Source organism: Copadichromis virginalis, linkage group LG7 (genome assembly GCF_057382275.1).
Source record: "Copadichromis virginalis isolate Kocher_CV1m ecotype Utaka linkage group LG7, C_Virginalis_male_GT1.1, whole genome shotgun sequence".
Classification (NCBI taxonomy): Eukaryota; Metazoa; Chordata; class Actinopteri; order Cichliformes; family Cichlidae; genus Copadichromis; species Copadichromis virginalis.
Window position 1 is genome coordinate 43,676,003 of NC_140624.1, and position 20,328 is coordinate 43,696,330.

The window sequence follows — 20,328 nt, forward strand, 5'->3', positions numbered from 1 at the left end:
AAGTTCTGTAACTAATTTTTTTCCCTGTGAGGTTTATAAGTGATCTTTTACTCTGTTTCTGACTGTGAACATGCTGTTATGTTACACTATCCGATAGAGGTTTTTTCAGTCCCTTTGCCACGGTTGTGTAAATTCAAGTACCTAGCCGTGCAGATTGTCTTTACAAATGTTCACTCTAAAGAGCTTGAGCGTGGTGCTGTAAAAGGGTGCCGCTGTTTCAAAAAGTCACTTTGTGAAAGTTCTTCCCTTGTAGATATTCCACAATCAGCCCTGAGTGGAGTGATATTATTGCAAAATAGAAGCTTTTAAATACCACAGCAACACAGCCAAGGAAGCACGGTGCTGTCGCCTCACAGCAAGAAGATCCTGGGTTTGAATCCAGCTGGGGCCTTTGTTGCATGTTCTTCCTGTGTCTGCACACAGTCCAAAGATGCGCATGGGGTTAGGTTGCTAGGTGATTCTAAACTGGTCGCAGGTGCGAAGGTGAATGGTCTTGATAACTGTTCATACCTCCTCTGGTATTAACATCAGCACAAAAACTGTGTGCTTAAAGTGTCATGGAGTGGGTTTGTGTAGGTGGCCAACTACGTTTACCTTTATAGTGTAACTAAGTCTTTCTTTTTCCCCACTCTGTGCAAACGTTGTAAACCTGCCAGGGACTGCAGATGAAAATCAGCCAGTGTAACTAAAGCACATTTACACGAGTCTCGGTGTGCATGTTAATGTGCACGATCCCCTTAGAACATAATAAAAAAAAGAAATAAACTCTTTTCATGAATAATCATGTGCGTGTTTGGGTTGTGAAACAGAGATAAAAGCCTATGAATAAGAAATTCTTGAGAGCAGCTCAAAAATTACTCATCAACTGATCTAAATAAATAAAAGTTTATTATTTTTCTGGTATTCCAAAAAAAATGAATCCTTCCCACCTGAATTACAGCCCATGCATTTGACCAGAGTTTCTCTCGAAGTAGAACACAGACGGTTGGTTCTTATAAATCCATCCACACGTCACTGTTTTTGTGAAGCTTTCAACAGTCAGCTCTACCACCTACATTACATTCAGTTACACTCATACACTTAAAAACATGCCATTTCTCATAAATCTGTGGGATAAAGCTAACCATTATCTCAGCCCACGCGCACTCGTCTGGGCATTCCTGAGGGAGGAACCTCCTATTCAAAAAACCCCCCAAAAAACAACAATATGACAGCAGGCCCTGCCTTTCAATGGACGAATCACACCCCACCTCACAAATAGGCTCTTGACTGTGAACTGTGTCACTGACCCACGGTGTGCACACACAAGTGCAGAAAAACACGGAGATATTTAAGCCCCCCAGACACAAACAAGACTCTAAAGCCTGTCTTTCACAGTCAGTGGTTGTGAACAGCGTGCGGTGCACTGCTGCCCGCCTGACATCTTCTATTGTGCCTCGTGTATTTATAACTGCGACCTGTGAGGGGAAACACACCGTCTGAACAGTCTTAATACCCGAATTGAACATTTTAAGTCAAAGGCTGTGTCACAGTGAGCTTTAAACAAGCCACTGGGTGTGGTTTGTCTCCAACCAGACATGACACTGACCTCACTGTTCGCCATTATACCTCCAGCTACCACTAATCCCCCGGAGTCAATCCAACGCTCACTCCAGATATTAACCAACATCCAAACTCATTCCTTTGGCAATATTTAGGCTACACAGTACACCACCACCTCCAGTACAAGCCCAAAACAGGCATCCACGGCCGGCAGGTTTCCCAGCAAGTATGATGCGACACGCCACAATGTGGCAGAGACGATAGGCCGAGATGCGGGACGGTGACAGATCTCTTTAAGAAGCCAGCCGAGCAGAAAGAGTGAGGCACAGGTGTTCAGTGGGATACTGTAGCCTCACGTCCTGTAGATTTCACACACACGGCAGCAGCTGCAGACACACCCTGTGTCTTCCAGCAGCAGAAACCAGCTGGTGAACCCGCATGCTCTCTCTCCTTTCGCTCTGCAGCCTGAGCAGCGAACAACACAGCAGAGTATCTGATGATGTTCTGCGTGGCTCTGCCTCCTCAAACAAGATGTTCATGCTGGGAGCGAAACAAATTATTTTCTTCTCATTAAAAACCATTGAGCGCACCTGGTTTAGTGTGTAATGAATTCCTAAACTTTCCTCAAATGTTCTTTTTTGTCTAATACCAAAAATGCAAAAGATCCCCAAATTTTAGAAGCAGGCACCAGACAATACTTCACATTGTTACAGGCTTGAGGATGCCATCAATTCAAACTAATCATTTCATCACATAGTAGCACTGCAGTTCGACTGATATAACAATCAATCAGCATAATGTGTTGATGAATATGTTTTTACCACAGCATAATGTAGAAATGGAGACTCATTTCTTGTGACCAAGTCTTAGTACCCAGTGTTGAAAGGTGCAGCTGGAGTAGAGAAAAGGTTCTCTGGCAGAGCTTTACTCAACGAAGCAAAAGTGCTACTATTGCTAAAGTGGTTTTTTTTCTTGTTTTTTTTTAAACCATCATAGTACAAAAACAGGAGTGGCACACAGCTGTTTATTTTGGGTGATTGAATGCGTGACTAAACCTTCTTGTCTTTACACTCTGTACGCGATTAAAATAAGGTTTGATATCTTGCCACACTGTCTCATGTTGTGAATTTAATTTTGAAAAAAGTCCCAAATTTTGAAAAAAAAGTCATGAAGAATGTTATATCTGTGATAATGAACACAATTTATACAGCAACAATTCATAATTCAGCTTTGTCACACATCATATTTAAATGACATGGCTTTACAATTAGACAAAGGCACGTGTCTCATCCCTGCTTCCCCCACACACTCTGTCTACAGAGAAAAAGAGTAAATATCCAGTCAGCAGAAGTTCTCTGGTTGAACTGTCTCTGGAGGCCAGAGAAAAATGGTCAGACTGCTTCAAGGTGACAGGAAGATAATAATAACTCTAATAGCTACTAGTTACGACCAAGGTATAGACAACAGCATCACTGAGTGCACAACGCGCCGAACACTGTGGGTTACAGGAGCAGAAGACCACACTGGGTGCCATTCCTGTCTGCTAAGAACAGGAGAGCGAGGCTATAATAAACGCGATCTCTCCAAAATTAGACAACAGAAGACTGGAAGATGAGTCTTGATTTCTGCTGCAGCAAGCATCCATCCTGCCTCAAATCAGCAATGATGATGCAACCCATGGCACAGTTTCAAATAGCTCAAATAACACCAGAACGCACTGGTTTCTTGAAAATGACAGTGGGTTTACTGGACTCAAATGGCCCCCAATCCAATACAGGTGAGATGAACCTAATATCCAGTGAGTCTAAATATGTAAAAACAGGAACTATTGCTTATGTACGTGTTTTAATGGACCTTTTCACAGACTTCCTGTTACCCAGCTGGGTATGAAAGTGATAATTTTGTAGTTTTTCCGACTATAAGAGGACAAACTAGAGCAACATGACACAGCATCACCTAGTTTTACTGACACCAACAGTAAATTCACAATTAATCAAATCAAACACACAAATCAATAAGAAACGTGCGCCCCAGCCATCTATGGGGCACATCACATATGTTTTTATATTACTGTGGACTCGCTCCTGCATACAGCACCAGAACGATTCGGTGCAAATTTCACAGCAGTTACAGCAGTTGGGAGCTATCATACAAGCCCATGCACATTTAGGTTAACCAACTGTACGACTCTATAGCTGAGGGGTTGAGAAGGTCAGTAAGACTTCTCTCCATTCTTACAGGGGGCAAACTGAACCAAAGTGAACTGTGTTCAGCACAGTGCTACCCTTAATTTCAACAACAACCCAGCAAAATAAAAGCCTCAACTGTAAAGTGCACCAGAACACACACTTACTTCAAAAAGTCTTCACAGAAGCGTGTCAGCCTGGGCAACAACCATCGGGGAAAACGCGTTTGACATCTATTTCGTCATCACCACGAGACTGTATGTTATGGCCACCTGGTAGATGTTCGATATCCGTACAGGTTACACTGACTGGGCGGGGTTACCGACTAAGAGGACACTGGAAGCGTTGTAGGAGAATGATATAGGCGATACCAAACAGTAACCGAGTGCTCCCATAGGACTGCGCATGCTCAAACAAACTACGTCATCACCCCGCGCCTTTGTTGTCAGACGGTAGCGAGGTATCGTCAGAGCTAGCTCGCCTAGTCTCTAATATAGAACGAAAACAGTTTAGGAAATGATTAATTTGACGTTTTGACGCACCAGAATCATCCCGAAGGTGGGATCAGTGGTAAATCAATTCGAAGAATTCGCCAGCGAAGAGGAAGTTTGACAAACAACGAGGTAAACGGAAACTCACTTAGCTAACTGCTGCAATCCACTGCTCTTCTATAACGAAGTGACTGAGAGCTCATCTTCATCACATATGTTACCACCTGCATAACCGTGTCTGGTTTAACTCTACCCGGGCGGATCTATCCGAAGAAGTTCCGGAGTTAAGGAGTAGAATTGTACGGTTTGTTAAACTAAGATTATTTGCTTAGCTTTTCCCAGATGTGGAGTCGGAGTTTTGCTTTTTCAGATGTTTTCAGGAACTATGTGTTTATTTGACAGTGCGAGGAAGTAACCCACACTACGTCGTTTCCTGATTCTGTTTCCTGATTAAGTTAAAACCCCTGTTATGAATACATACATCGGCACAACCTTTGCGCACATATTGCACACAACTGCTTTAAATTTTAATTGAATGAAATTAACTGAGTTAGATTAGAAAATCCCTAAAATTCACTGTTTAATTGGACACTTTTCAGAGATTAGATCATTGGCGTGGTAGTGGCTATGTCGTAGAAAGCATGTTGGTGGTGAAACTGCCAAGCAGAAGGAAGAAAAAGGTTCGTGGATGTAGGGAAGGAGGACAAGGAGGGTTGTTTTGACAGAGGAGGATGCTTGGGATAGTGTCAGATGAAGGAAGATGATCAACTGTGGCGTCCAATAAAGGGCAGCTGAAAGGCAAAGTTTTGAGACTCTTTATTATTTATGTGCAGTTAATGTGGAAGCTGTTTATCTGACGCTTTACTTTTTTGACCTTTCCTGGATTTTTCCTTCAATGAGGGTATAATTAGCTGAATATCTGTATTTGGTTGAGCGTGCAGATGCCCAATAGGTGTCCAGGTCTTCTCTGGTAGGTTCCTTCATGTTCCAGAGATTTCCAGAGGCAAACGCCCAGCTGTTGAGTGTCTGAGCTCCTCAGCTCCATGCAAATTCATACTTGCGATAATCAAAAACTCTGCCTTTTGCTTCTTTTATCCCACAGATTCCACATGTCATCGGCAGCAGAGACAGTCGAAAATGCCTCTATTATTTCAGAGAGCACGGCCCATGATGGAAACCGCTTGTGGATAGGAAACATTGATCCCAAAATCACAGAGTGAGTAAAAAAAAAGTCAGCTTCTGCTTTAACGCAAGCTCATATTTCATCTTCATTGATCCACCAGATATCACTTTAGATAGTGTAAATTATCTACAACACTTTAATCCGTTAGTAATGATTACAGGGATCTGAGCTCATAGTCAAAGAGCCACTGGGATTACAATAGAGCTGTGCCATAGTGAGCATTTTTAGGAGTTAAATGTAACGTTTTCAGCGTCAAATGTGCGAAAGCGCCACTTTAATATGGAGTAACATTTAGTGATGGCTTTTAGTGGGTGATCTGTGGTCACTGTAATAGATGGTATGAAACTGAGGCATTGGTTTGTACCTTCTACCCCATAGAAAGGCAATGTATTGTGTGTCCGTATATGATTGATTAACTGTGTGTGTAGAGTGTGTGTGTGTGTGTCACAAGCTGAGACTGAGCAGACAGGGCTGGGTGTGTGAAAGAGAGGCAGTGAAGCGCGGAGACCTGCTCGGCTAAGGAGCAGCCATCATTCCTCAATCACCTGCCCTGTTTACTGTTTCTGTGTCAACCTGGAGCTCTGTGTGTGTGTGTGTGTGTGTGTGTGTGTGTGTGTGTGTGTGTGTGTGTGTGTGTGTGTGTGTGTGTGTGTGTGTGTGTGTGTGTGATGTTTGGGTGGCAGCTGGTAGAGGCTTTGACACCCAGAAGAGTCTTGACAGAGCATCACATGCAAATCCTTTTTGTTCCTCCTTCTTTGTGTTTGCTGCTGAATGCTAAAGACATCCCTGCATATGCTGTGATGAAGAGGAGGTAGTTTTTTGGGGTGAGGGGTGTGTTTGTACGCCTGTGGGGGCTGCTGGAGAATGTACGGGCAGCAGCTCTGGTGGGCGTCTAGACAGGCGTTTCCTTCCCCTTTCCCTGCTCTGCTCTGCTTCTTCTTAAATGGCCCTCTACTTCTCAGTATGGAGGGAAAACAAGAGAAATGCTCAAGGCCCCCGTTGCTGATTGGGAAGATTAATTAGCTCCGGGATAGCACGCAGTACCCCCTGTGTTTGTCTGGGTGAGCCAAACTCCCTGCAGATGCAAGGTGCTGATGCCACAAGGAAAAATGATTGAACTGAAACAAACTGTTCTCAGCATTTAAAATCAATACAACTTTAAACTGCCCCCAATCTTAATTTATATCATTTTATTACAAAAGATGACATGAGTAATTTATTCTGTGAGGGTGAAATTTTATTTCTTTGAGCTTGGATCATTTGAAAATACAAAAGTGTGCAAAAGTCTTAAGCCCCACTTGATTTCTTTATATTTTGCTTCCAGTGATACACACTTTGTCTTTTTTTAAGCTTTCTGAAGGTCTTTGAATGATTTTTTTTTTTTTTAGATTGCACCCATCTTCAGTCCAGTCCTTGTACCTGGTCGTCCCAAAGGAATGTTTTTTGTTTGTTATGACACTTAACACTCACCTATGAAAAGTTTTAAAAAGGCACCTAACAAACTAGATGAACCAATGTTGTGTCTACACATAACACACAACTTAGAAATGAACCAATTTTAATGTGTATCTTTAGGTATATTGTGACTAGCAGCCTGTCACAAAAGTATATAGTTTGTTCCAATTTCTGTAGTTGAATCTACACTGCCAAATATAATTGGGTTTGACTTGGAGGAAACAGTATTTTGCAGTAGCAAGGTGATTTCCAAAGAACTATCAGCTGAAAACTTGGCATTTTGATTTTGATCCACAACGCAATACCATCTGGAAAACATTTGAATAGCAGCGGCTTCCCAAAAACACTACCAATGCAGTGAAAGCATACCTGGATAGACAAAGACACAGTTGAACACTGGACTGGCCTCCCCAGAGCGCAGACCTCAACAGTACTGAAGCAGTGTGGGATCATATTTGACAGAGAACAGAACAAAAGGCAGAAACATCCAAAGAGGAGCTTTGACTATCCTTCAGGAAGCCTGGAGAACTATTCCTAAAGACTTCTTGTAAAATTGTTGCATTTTTCAGTGCTGGCGTTTAGGTGAGATTTAGTTCTGTTTCATGTTTTCAGTGCTGTTTTAGGTGGTTCAGGGTAAAACGTTACACTTAATTTGAATACAGTGAAAAGCAGCACTGTGATTTTGTGTGAAGTCCTGTGCACCGTTCTGTTTGATTATAAGCTTCCCTGTTGAGAGAATTATGAAATTTTCCTATGAGTTCATCTCTTACAATGAAGAGAGAAGAATTTATTCCACGCGTGATAATTAAATTGACCTTTTCTGCTTTTCATCCTGTTCAGATATCCATTGGGTTATGGGGAAACTATGATGTTGTTTCCCTTTTAAATTTTCAGTAAAAATCCCACAGTTCCTGTCACAGTGCTAGTTGTCAGTTGCACGCTCTTTTACTCTTTACAACTGCAGATAGCTGCATTGTCAAACAGTCAAACCCTAGCTCCTCCTCTCCAAATTCTTCCCTTCTGACCTGCACTTTTCTGGACCGAACCTTTTGTCTTATCTTTTTCTGGACTTGACTCACATCCCCCCCTGTCCCTTCCTTCCTCTCCTCTTGTTTCCTAACTCTTGTATCTGTCATACCTGGCTTCTCACCTCCTCTCTTCTTTTGCCTTGTGCTCCTCTTCCTACACCTTTCACCTTGCCATCAATATCCCCTCTCTGAACTTTAGTCTCCGTTTGCTCACCTTTCCCTCCCTTTCCTCCCCCTTCTCTTCCCCTCTTCCTCTGGTGGGTTTTACAGCCCCCAGGAGGAGCTCTCCATTGTGGTTTAGCATCCAATAAGGTTCTTAGTGTGTAACCTCTGTTAAAAATACACATATGCTCAAACGTCTAACTATATAGCTTTTTCAAAGGACGGCATAGTTCACTAGTGCACAGTTTTTGTTTACTGAAGTGTAAACAACAACTTAAGTGTAATCTAGGGCTAGATGAGCCACTGTCACATGGGGAGGCTTGCAGGGTGTTGTCTGGGAAAAGCAGAAACTGTCGTCGGTCTAAAGCCCCCCAGGGAGTCGTAGAAGACATTAGTACAACCTGTAGCTTAGAACCTCGCTTCACTCTGAGAATGCCACATCAAGTCCCTTGCACATACACTGCACACTTGCACATTGACATTTTTCTGGTCTCTCACACACACACAAACCACTTGAGGATTAAAAATAACAGGCTCCTAAACAATAAAAGGCTGAAGCATTAATTTCTCTTTAACAGTTATACAAAACACCTGGGGTCACTCTGAGGCCTGGACAGTCACACAAGGCAATGGCACCAAATCAAGAACACAGGAGGGCGTCTGTTGGACTCTTTTCTTCGAGCGTTTCAGTTTTTTCCCCTGTGACAGAAGACAAGAACATGTAAACAAAAATAAAATCAACGAATTGCTGAAAATGTTTGGCTTCAACTGTTTGTGCATGTGCACGCTCCTTGGGTTGACACAAAATATTAAAGTATACAAATGTGTAACTGTAACCTTTTTTTTTTTTTTTCGTAAACTGCTGATTGAGTTGGTTTGCAAACAGTTACGGGTGTTGTCGTCTTTCATACAGTGAGGACTGCTAAAAGCCGTTTCTTTGCCTTCACTCAGGAACATGAGGAGTTAATTCTGTGGTGGTTTCAGTGACTAATCAGCAGGGCGATGTGTTGTTTCTTGTTGAGGAGTTTTCACAGTGATTCAAACTTGTTCTTGGACCTCAAACAGTTACTGTAAATGAGTCCATTGACACTCTTAAAAGAAGTCTGCAACAATTTTGCTAATTGATTTCACCATTTCAGTCATTTTTTGAGCCTGACTCACACAGTTGACCCCAGCATCTCGAATGTGTCAGTATATTGGAACTTGGGATGGACACTTTTTCCTATTTTCTTCTTAACGAAATGGAAAAGCACGTGCTGCTCAGTTTGTGTTGAAAACAATCAATCAGCCCCGGGGTATTTACAGTAGTGTAGCAGCGAATCTAGTCTCCAAGTGACCCTGAACTCATTGCTCTTTTCTGTACTGTCAAAAGAAATGTTTTTTTCCCATGGCTGCAAATTGCTGGTTAAACGCGCGCGCACACACACACCTACAATCTCACAAACACTGCATAGCTCTTCAGTGACCACATGTATGCTCATTTGTAGTCCTAAGCAGCGCCGCACAGTCAGTGGAGGTTGTTTGTGCAGATCTCTGTGCTCAGGGGGGATTTTAAGCTTCCTCTGTTTTATTCCCTCATTGTCCTGCTACTGTATCCTCAGCATTGTCTCAGTCAGAGATTTACTGTCACCGGCCTGCCACACCAGCTGGCCTGCTGCTAAAAAGGTGTCAGGGAGAGAAAGCTGTCATTCTCATTAGCCCCACTTGACAGATTTACGGGGGCCAAATACAGCATGGACTGAGACCCTTTTGCAAAATATCAAAGTCATTTTGCCTTCTTATTTCCCATTTTCTGTCTTTACGGAGCAGTCTTTTCTTACACTTTTTTTTTTGCTCTCTCTCTCTTTCGCTCTCTCGCTCTCTCTCGACAGGTATCACCTGGTGAAGTTGTTAGAGAAGTTTGGCAAAGTGAAACAGTTTGACTTCCTGTTTCACAAGTCTGGGCCTTTGGAGGGACAGCCACGAGGCTACTGCTTTGTCAACTTTAGCACCAGGGAGGTACGTGCAGCATGTTTATCTGCATATAAATGTCAGTTGTGTTAAAGTTTGTTTGTTTTTTTTAAACCCACAGAATGTGGCTTTGTACACTAGTACGTAAACTCAGATGCATGAAATACCAGATTTATCATTTCTAAAAGTAAATCCTCAGTTGGCAGGAGTAAAACGAGTCATTTCATCAATATAGGAAAAATATTTGAACTTAAAGATCTGATGAGAAACAATTTTCATCCACTATGAGTTGGATGTTTTATGAAAATGACCCAAACTGAGTGTAAAAACGTTCATGAGTCAACCTGAAGCAGTGTGCGTGTGTGTCCTGTTGAAGTGGGCTTTATAGGGAGCAGGTTTAAGCTTCACAGGTTGTTTTGGAGCGTGCTGTGGGATTGAGATAAGCATCTAGTTTCACAGCTAGTGTCTATCAGTGGGATATGAAGCCCTCCCAAAAGGATTATACAGAGGAAGTGTGTGTTTATCTTTCACACTCACACACACTTACATGTAGACACGCTTGGATAAAGAACTGCATTAATATAATTTAGCAACAAAGCCACTTGCACATTTGATTAGATAAAACTGTATTTATTCACACTGCCTCTCATACACACAGCCACACACTCAGACACCTCAGTTATGGCCTTCTGCTGTTATGAGGACTAATGATTTAATCACTCGGATGCAATCATCAAAGCTGATTTTTAATCACGACTTAAAAGCCGCCCCTCTGTCCTTCTCTCTTTTCCTCTTCCTTGTTTTCTCTGTGTTTGTGTTTCTGTGGCTGCATGCAGGAGGCTGAGAGGGCTATCCAGTGTTTAAATGGGAAGCTAGCTTTGTCCAAGAAGTTGGTTGTGCGCTGGGCGCACGCACAGGTGAGGGTAAGTATCACGCTCACTCCCAGCATACAATACTGCTCTGAATGTGGCTGACATTTTGGGTTTAATCTGCAGGTATAGAGACTAAATATAAATATTAGATCTGTGCATTAGAAAAATGTTAGGCTCTCTAATGACCGAAGGGTTGGGAGAAATCACCAAAATATGTGATGGCAGAGGTCAATCTGGCTTAGGGTGAAAGATAAAAATGATCCGCCAGTAGTGGTTTTAATTTTAGTGTTTTTGCTGTCAGAGCCAGTTTACAGAGAGCACAGGGATCCCAGCACAACCAGCATGCCTGTCTGTTAACAATAGAAAGCCTACTGGCGAAGGGTGAAAGGATATCCTGTATAGAGACGAATCACGCCCTACACACACACAAACACATGGTAGAAGGGGGTCAAGGTCAACGCTGCCGCCTTTAAGAGAACACGCTGTGAGATAAATCTGCTCAAAGATTTACCTAATAACAGTTCAATCAACCGTTTCAAGCAAAAGTAGTGGCTGTTTATATTCATGCTTCTACAAGTGTTCATTTAAAAAAAAACAAAAAAAACAATTTTTGTGCCACTAATAAAAATGACCTTGAACCACTTAAGTAACAATCTCCCAACATCTTTGCCACTCGCCTTAGCTCACATGCACTTTTTTAGGTGCGGTACTATGAAATCAAACATTTCCTTGCATAACTATTGTCCAGTTATGCAAGTCAGTTATGCAGCTTGCATAACTGCTGCATGTAAAAACACTTCCATGCAAGAAGCATCTCTAGCGTAGGTTATACTAACAGGAGAGCACGGTTAATCTTGTGAATAATTTAGTGTACTGTAGTGAGTGAATATAATCAGCTGAATGGGGTCTGGTTCTGACCCCTTTTTTTTCTTCTTTTTTTTAATAATTAGCAGTACGTGTAGGCTAATATAAATAATTCTCAAACTTAATAATTGTTTTATTCTTTTAAAGCTTAAAATGACATATTAACAGTATTTTTCAGGGTCAAGTTGGGGTCATCTTAGATTCAACAGACCCCAGACTGTAGCGTTAGGTTTGTTAATGTGAGGATTTATATGAATAAACAGGTTTTTGACTCTTTGCCTGCATGGCAGGCATACAGTAAATGCTGGTTCCTCTCAGTAAATACCATTTTCTGTCTATCAGCTCAGGCAGTTAAAACACAGTCTTGGAGAATATTTACCTTGCTGTCCTCTCTGCCGCATACGTGACTAACAGAGTCAGAGAAAGTGCAAGTTTTTTTAGGAATTAGTTTTTTAATTATAATTAAATTGTCAGTGGGTTATAGACTGGGGTTGACCTCGGCTTCCAGCGAATGTTGTTGGTATTCTTAAGCTTTGTTCTGTTAAAGTAAGCTAGATATGCGCAACCCCATTTTTCCACTCTGCTGCAGTGTGTTGATGGACGGTCGTGATCATGTGACCCAGCAAACTGTCCTGCTAGACTTGATTGCTATAATTAAAGTTTCACAACAGGGAGTATCTCCGCCTAGCCTGCAGACATGGATTTGCCCCCCTCCTGGCAGAAATGAATTCACACATCACCATTATCATGACCTTTGTGAAAATAAATTAATATTTCAACCACAGTCATCTTCACATTGTTCATCAATCTTTCTCCCTCATGTTGTAGACTCCCCCACATTTTCTTATTGTGAGTTTTAGGCGAGGAAAAGATTAGAGGTTTAAGCATGACCCATGTCGTATGTTCCAAAAAAGATAGCACCGCAACGCTCAACTTCACCCATCACCTCAGGAGCTTTTTCCTAAGAGGTATCTGATCATTAAACCTCCTTCTAAAGCATGCAATATGTGCGCTTTTCCCCTTTCTTAACCTTTGTTTGATGCATAATTTCAAGGGTTATGTTTCTTATTAGCTACAGAGATTACAAAATGGGGTCAATTGCAGATCACTGCCAATTCCAGTGAAGCCGGTATACTGATATTTCAAGTGGACTAGTCTGTGAAGTGCGAGTCACTAATTTTTGCAGTCCCGTCTTTGTGAGCAATCTTCCACTGATGGAGCCGGCTCAGGTCAAATTAAAAATGAATTACATTTTTGCCAGCCTGTCTTCATTGAGTCCAACCCAGGAGTGATGTGCTGGGATATGTGAGTCACAGACAGGTGGTGTTGAAGTTATCCAATCATCCAGGCTTACATCTTGACTTTATTTAAAGCTTTGAAATGGAGGGAATTACTCTGATGATCATTTATTTAAGGATGTCCACAATCCTCAGATTTCCAAACCTGCAAATGCAACTGTTAAAGATGGCGTATTTTATACCCATACTTATATAAGTAAGCTTATCTATGATGCATGCCACCTTTGGAGATGAAATGATTTGTGTGGCTAAAAGGGTGCAGTGCTAATTTATCAGCTTATCCTAGTGAGCTTAGTTAGCAAGTGCAACACACAAACACACTTATCAGCTTTATGCTTGTGTCAGGGCGCCTGCCGTGACCCTACCTGTAACTGAGTTACCCAGTTGGATGAGTAAAAAAAAATACCCTCACTCGGAGTTGATCTGAGGGTAAACTATTATTTTTTTTAATACCAGGTATGCAAGTTTTCTTTTTAATGCTGCAAAGTGGAGCATTTTAGCATGGGAGTCTTTGGGGTCTCATTCCTTTTTCGAGCCAACCTCAAGTGGTCACGAGAGGAACTACGGTTTTGTACACTTCTTCTTGGCTTTATTTGTTTGTACTCCGTGTTGTGTAATAGGCTTTTACTTTTAAAACAACTTGATATTTTAAAAGTAATCTATTACATTAAAGCATCATGTATGCATTAGTTACTCGTTTGAGTTTGTTTGCTTTACCAGAAACAATAAACGGTTTTCATTTAGTTTGTGCGTGTTGATTATTCATCCTGAGCGTGTGAAGTCTTCTTAGTATATTGAGTTTACTTCATGATATTTCCAGCACCTCCTCAACTATTTTACCACCCGGTTGGGTGAACTTGTTACTTGTTAGAAAGTAAAAGTTATTGGTGTCATATTGTAAGGTGATACATCCAACACTGAATGAATTTGCAAAACAAAAGTTTAACTACATTTGCTATGCATTTCTCACTTGTCAGCCAATTATAGTGCAGTTATTTAGATATTTAGTTTTATTAACCTAATTTAAAATGCTATCTCCTGAAAAACAAATTTAACAACCCAAATTTAGCTTTATTTGCAGGTTTTGGAGTGTTTTCAGATTCAGTGTGCTCTTATTGGCTGCATTCAGATCTCTATGCATTCCAGCCACATGCCTTTAGGAATAGGTGGAAGGGAAGGGTCCTGGCTGGTTGCATGGTCATTGTTTTTACTCTTATTCTTGGCTATACATGTTGTTTATTTCATGGGACTGTATGTAGGAATGTGTGTGCGTGTGCTCTGCTGCATTTATGTAACTTCATGTAATGTCATGTGAGTCTGTCTCGCTTCCACCGGCTGAACTTCGCCAGATGGTTTCCAAACGTACTGCACACGGAAACTGCTGCGCCAAGTGCTGGAGCTTATCATTACCCATCATGTGACTGTTACTTTGTTTAGTTTTTCTTTTTTCTTTCTTTTTTTTCTCCACAGGTTTCAGTTTTGGCTGTTGGAGATGTTTGGAAGGTGGTTTTGAAAGGAATGAGTGCACGCGTTGGTTGTTGCTCATCAGCTGGTCCCACTTTTATCCTCGATCATCCCTTAGGGTGTGATTACAAGCCGGACGTGCTTGCTTGCTGCTTGGTTACTGTCTGTTTGACCGGAAACAAACAAGATCAATACTGTAGTTTAGTAATGTTCATATTTGTGGGAGAAAACTGGAGCTGACTTCAGAGACCTGCTGTTAGTATTTATTAGAAGGTCTGTTGTTTTCTAAATGTCTGCCTTATTTTATTTGGCCCTGTTCAAACTTAGACCTAAAATGTATCTCAGGGGTAAAATGCTGTTAAACTGATATTAATGATTAGGAATTGGAATTTTTAGAAAGTTAAAGTTTGATTGATGTGTACTGTGAGCTGTAATCTATATCACAGTCCACATTATATCTTTAGGACATATTCAGTGTCTTCCACTGATTGTCTGCTTCCCTGTATCTTGTGTATCTTCTGCCATTACTTACTCTACTTGTTATTTTACTCCTTCTGTTTATCTCTTTTCATCTGTCTGTCCATACACGTTTCCATCATTGTTTGTGTGGGTCTTTGTTTGTTTGTTTTTGCCCACGTATGTTGTTTACAGAGGTTTGAAGGTTTTCGTAATGACAAGACGATGCCTCCCAGCCTGGAACCGTCATGCAGCGGTTCAACAGAGGATGGATCCATAACAACCAACCACCTCAGGTTGGCATCAACAGCAGACACACACGCACACATATAAACTTTCTGCTGTTGTATCAGGTTTTGTTTTTTCTCTGAGTGTGTTCACATATGAGCTGAAGGCCTGAACTTTTGTATTTGAATGGATTTGAATTGGTTTCTAATCTGTCGGCACCCAGTGCAAAGATGAGCCAGTGGGCATCGAATTGCCTTCTTCTTTCTCTACCTGTCAGTCTTGCTTAAACCTAAGAAAGAATTTCTAGCAGTGAGAATGCTGCTGAAGTTTACCGTCTCCTACTACAAGAGAGAGCTCCAACTACTAAAACCTGAGCCTCATAACAGTTGCCATCCTCAGAGAAACTTTATTGCATTGAGAAGGTGATAAAATGGCAATAAGACAGTCTGCTACCAGTCAGCCTGTGATTGAACTGGATTAAGTTGGCATGTACACATGCAGTCTATATCTGATTAACTGTGATAAATAGGTGAAGATCGCTAATCTGGTGCTATCTCCTTCAATGTAAATGCACTTCAACTGCTTACATTCAGAGTCTAGCAAGAACCTCATAGATCCGAAACAGAAATTCAGATATTTCTGTTTATCTATTAACTTTTACATAGGATTGTAACCAGTTGGCAACCAGTTGAGTCATGTCCCCAACTGCAAAGAGACCAATTGCAGACGAGTTGCAACTGACACCAGTGTGATGGCAACGTTATAAATTAAACAGCAGTTATTTGCAAGCCTTCTCCGATCTGTCTGAGAGTGACTGCACTCAGTCCGAGTCAGACTGCGATTGTTTGGAGGCAGGTTGCCTTCCACTCGGTGACCTATGCATTGATTGAAAGTGGGCACTCATAGGTTAGGGTGTTGAATGCTTAAGCTCTGGGTGACCAGTTGGTTGTTATAACTACTTGCAGGGGGTCACTGAATGGGGGAAAAAATTTTAAAAAAGTAAATGCAATCAGTAGAAAACACTTGTTTATTTTTTTCCATTCATTCTTTTCCACTCATCCAACTTTGGGGGGAGGGCTGGAGAAACCCATGAAGCATTTCACCCACTCTGTGAGTGTGACCTTTTGTTACATCCACGATCACGTCTATCTTCTGACATACTGTAATTAAACCTTAATTAACCAAGCCAGCACAAATACATGAAAAACAGAAGTTTCAGACATATTTTGGACCGCATACGGGCCTAATGTTATCTCAAGAGCTGTTCTCTTTCTTTTAGTGTAGTCCAAGTACCTTCTGAAAACATTCACATTTAATGAAACATCCATTTTAAAAACAGTCTGAGATGTCTTAAGAAGAAAAAAAGAGCTATTTCAACAATGTTCCTCAGTTTTTCCTTGCATTACAATTTTACAGATCAAAGTGGATCTTATAAAAAAAAACACGCAAAACGCACACGCTTGAAACTAAACAATAGTATTTTACTCATTTATGATTGAAATAATCATTTATGATTTAGAAAAAGTTTAGCTATCCTCACAGCTCCACCTCTCCAGCAAGAGCAGTGCAATTTGTTAAAGAAAATGAGTTATTATTAGCTCCTCAGCCATTCTGATACTTTGTAAAGCTGTCCAGCAGGACTGGATTTGACCCTTTGCCAGGATGCATGTCTGACACCTCTGCTATAAAACATTCTTCACGGTACTCAACTGTGGTGCTGAAATTATTGAAAGACCACATTGGCTCCAAAGACATCAATGGAAGTGTTGAAATTCTGTCCGACTCCAAAGTATGCCATTATAGCAGCCACATTTGCAGCCCTTATTCCCATATACACACTTGCAGGTCAACCAATTAAATAAATAAAGTGCTGTTAAGTCACTCTGTGGCGTTTTTGCCTCCTACTGAGGTAATCCAGCCTAGAGTCACAGCAAAACGTGAAATACACAGCATGAATTTTATGCAGGCTACTCAGTGAGTATACATCCCACTGGCAACCAAAAAAAGGCAACTCTTGGACTTTAACCTGAACTATGATATTTTCCTTTACTATTTTGGGGCCTTTTTACCCTTTATTTTGATGGGATGTTAAAGAGAAGACACTCAGCAATTGGCCTCACGGTGGATTCACCTTACCATTGTGAGGTAAAGCAGTGCGCTGATCAATGATCTTTTCCTTAACATAAACAACAGTTTTAGGGGGATTAATAATGCATTTGCAGCCTATTTAAAATAAGACAAATGGAGTGTAAAAACGGTCAAATGCCAAATTAGGTTCCCCGGAGTGAGCAGACTCACTGAGCAGAGTGTTTTTTACCCTTTAAATGTGGAAGCTGTTAATTTTGTGTAAATATGTCGTGGTTGAAAAAAAAAGAAGTAATTTCGTGTTGTTGTGCAGGAACCTCTCATCTATCTGCTGCAAACCTCAAAGTCACTCTATCCACACAGCACAAGAGAGGAAATATACACTATAGCTCTCTTTTTTTCCCTGATGGCCCCTCTATTGTTTTCCTCTCCAGTTTTTTTTTTTTTTTTTTTTTTTGCTACTTCTCGCGCATACTCATTCCCTCATTTCCCCACCGCCTCCCCACAAGCACTGCAATTTTTTCCCACAATCTTATCTCCTCTGCTTCTCCAAATTCTGTTTCACCATTTAAATAAAAGTAGTCCTCTGTTTCACTGTTCATTCTTCTGTATTTTATTTTAAACCTGTCCACCCCCCTCTCACTAAGACTGCTATTACCTCCTCTTTCTGTCCCCCAGAGTCTGTACATCAGTCCTATTTGTCCCTCACACTCAGTATCAACACTAGTATTTCCCCCCCAGCCTCGCTGCTAACACCTCCTCTCATTTTTTCCTTCTTCCTCCAGCACGAGTGCTAAGATCCGCGCCATCGAAGCCAAGCTCCAGATGATGGAGGAGAATCCAGACGATAGCTACTCAGGCCCGTCTGCCTACGTTTACAACAAGCCGCCAGAGAGGAAACGCTGGGAGCCCTACTCTAAATCACACCACAGCAACCAGAGCAGGCCCCGCAAGTTCAGGAGATGACCCATCCTCCCACTTATTCTATCCCCAGCCACCCACCCCTTCCTCTCTAAACCCAAAGCCAGCGTCTACACCTCAGCCCCCACCTCCACACAAACAGTTTCCACATTCAGTACTTTCGACTGTCCGATGTGGGGAAAATAAAAGCTCTCGAAGGTGAACCCTGACTGTTAAGGAGTAACCACAGCCATCATGGACGGCACCCAAAATGGGTTTTGGGTTGTTTTTTTTTTTTATTATTTCAGGTCTCAGAATCATCGGTCATTATTTAGCCGGACATGTGACCCAAACCTGGCTGACGTGCAGGTCGGGCCTCTCGTCGGCCTGCCTCATCACGATTTGCAGCGATTGAACACAGTTGAAAGTGTTAAGCGGTGTAAACGCTGCTTCTCGTTTTGTTTTGAACACATCTTCTAACTTCCAGATCACATTATTTAATTAAGGAATATGTTTCTTTTGGAGGGCGGGTTGGGCTTCGGTTTGTCCTAATTGGTTACTATTAATGGAGTGTAAAAATAATAAGCCACAAGCCGCTTAGCGACTCTCACTGCGAGTTTTAGTGTGTGTGTGTGTGTGTGTGTGTGTGTGTGTGTGTGTGTGTGTGTGTGTGTGTGTGTGTGTGTGTGGGCACGCTTGATTTCTCCCCCCTTTGTTCTTTTTTTTGTTTTGTTTTTTTTCTTGGATCTAATTTTATACGACTGTTTTTAATGACTTTTGCGTAGCATTTAGATCCATCCCTGGTCGCATTCTTGTTATTTAAAATTCTCCATTAAAGGTAAATAATCACTTCGCTCCTGTGTTTTTCATGTTGATGGTGTTCTTTGTTGCCATTAAAATATTTTGTTTCCATTTCCCAAAAGCTCCCTCTCCTCACCACATGTAACCCTTTCGTTTTGGGGGTTTTTGTTTGTGGAAAATCAGCCATCATGGATCAAATCATTTATTTATTACCAGAAAGAGCATCTATGTAACAACATTATCCACAATAATCATATAGTCTTAGCTATTGTAGCCTTTTGAGGCTCACTTTTCCCACTCTGGTATGATGAATATTAAGTAGTTTACTATTTTTGTGCAGTTCCTGTAAATACTTCCAATACTTTGTAGGCCTTTTTGTAAGACTGATTAATGTGGACACATTTTCCTTATTATAAACTGCATTTTTTTTTTTCATTTGCTGTCATATTGGGCATTTTTTCTTTATTGGAGTTTGAGGCTCTTATGATTTTTTTAAAAAAGAAAAAGAAAAAAAAGAGACGAAATCCCGATGAGACTGTAAACTGGATTTAATTGGCAGATGATTGAATTTGCTGGCCAAATGGCCTTTTCTGTTTTTGTGAGGTTACCAAGTAGGAACTGTTGGTCTACAGCTCGCAGCGGGCTAATTGTTGGAGAAGACGGAAGAGCACAATTTCGTGCAGACCGATGGACCAAATCCTACCTCTTGACATCACTCAGCTCTTCGTGGGATTTGTTTGTTGCTGTAAAATCATTCATGCGGCTGCAGAACATTTGTGAAATCCATTACAGCATTTTTTTTTAATTCTATTTTTGTTTTATTTTATTTATTTATTTTATTTTCCTTGCCTGTAATTATCTGTTTTCAATAAAGGGCCCACTGGATAAATATATCCTTTTTAGTTCATGGATACACATTCGGGTGTATTTTTTTCTTCTTTTTTTAAACGCTTGGATCATTTTTGATGGAATAATTCCTGAAGTGTAGATTTACAGATAATCATGGATCCGCTGTGGAAAGCGGGATGATTGACATATCGATCTAAACTATTGTAGGCTCAAACATATCCTGTAATTATAAAGCTCAGCCTTTTGTTTAATGGCTCCCTGAGTTTCTGTCAGCGTTTAGATTCAGTTACATCAGCTCCTATAGTTTATGTATTTATGTATATGTCTTTATACTTTTGCATAATTGTATTAAGGATTTACATTAAAAACAAACACATTAATCTGTGGATTTAAACGTAGCGCCAGCTGTGTTTGAAAGATCTGTAAATCGTGAATATTTGCCCTACTAATATACATCTTTTAACTTATTACTTAAACATCGAATTTATTCTTATTTTTTAATGAATTTTAACTT

General features: G+C 41.0%; 3 protein-coding genes across 10 annotated transcripts in view; 1 reads left to right on the forward strand and 2 right to left on the reverse strand.

Annotated features, from left to right (window-relative positions):
• Positions 1 to 4,135, reverse strand: part of mrrf (mitochondrial ribosome recycling factor) — a 26,230-nt gene extending 22,095 nt beyond the window's left edge. The window contains exon 1 of one of the 2 annotated variants that reach the window (XM_085463533.1): positions 3,896 to 4,135. The gene's annotated coding sequence lies outside the window, so the exon portion shown is untranslated. The remainder of the gene's footprint in view (positions 1 to 3,895) is intronic. The other variant, XM_085463534.1, reaches the window with a different exon arrangement.
• rbm18 (RNA binding motif protein 18) lies at positions 4,105 to 19,882 on the forward strand. 6 transcript variants are annotated; one of them, XM_085463540.1, is made up of 7 exons: positions 4,115 to 4,351; positions 5,322 to 5,435; positions 9,919 to 10,045; positions 10,834 to 10,920; positions 14,502 to 14,614; positions 15,147 to 15,247; positions 18,050 to 18,112. In XM_085463540.1, exons 2-6 carry the CDS (start codon positions 5,329 to 5,331, stop codon positions 15,229 to 15,231), a joined length of 519 nt encoding a protein of 172 aa, XP_085319666.1. In that variant the 5' UTR covers positions 4,115 to 4,351; positions 5,322 to 5,328; the 3' UTR covers positions 15,232 to 15,247; positions 18,050 to 18,112. The 6 variants fall into 6 exon arrangements, with proteins under 6 accessions (XP_085319665.1, XP_085319664.1, XP_085319666.1 ...); XM_085463535.1 differs by lacking the exon at positions 14,502 to 14,614 and having other exon boundaries at positions 4,120 to 4,351; positions 18,050 to 19,882; XM_085463537.1 differs by lacking the exon at positions 14,502 to 14,614 and having other exon boundaries at positions 4,121 to 4,351; positions 10,834 to 10,914; positions 18,050 to 19,882.
• Positions 8,595 to 20,328, reverse strand: part of morn5 (MORN repeat containing 5) — a 39,894-nt gene continuing 28,160 nt past the window's right edge. For both annotated transcript variants that reach the window (XM_085463543.1, XM_085463545.1), the window contains one exon: positions 8,595 to 8,746. In XM_085463543.1, the coding sequence (XP_085319669.1) occupies positions 8,688 to 8,746 (59 nt within the window). In that variant the 3' untranslated portion in view covers positions 8,595 to 8,687. The remainder of the gene's footprint in view (positions 8,747 to 20,328) is intronic.

Excerpts from the sequence above, each read along its gene's own strand:
- rbm18 (XM_085463535.1), top strand. The coding sequence starts at position 5,329 with ATGTCATCGGCAGCAGAGACAGTCGAAAATGCCTCTATTATTTCAGAG. Across the intron at positions 5,436-9,918 it reads ATTGATCCCAAAATCACAGA|GTATCACCTGGTGAAGTTGT; the intron begins GTGAGTAAAAAA and ends CTCTCTCGACAG. Across the intron at positions 10,046-10,833 it reads TCAACTTTAGCACCAGGGAG|GAGGCTGAGAGGGCTATCCA; the intron begins GTACGTGCAGCA and ends GGCTGCATGCAG.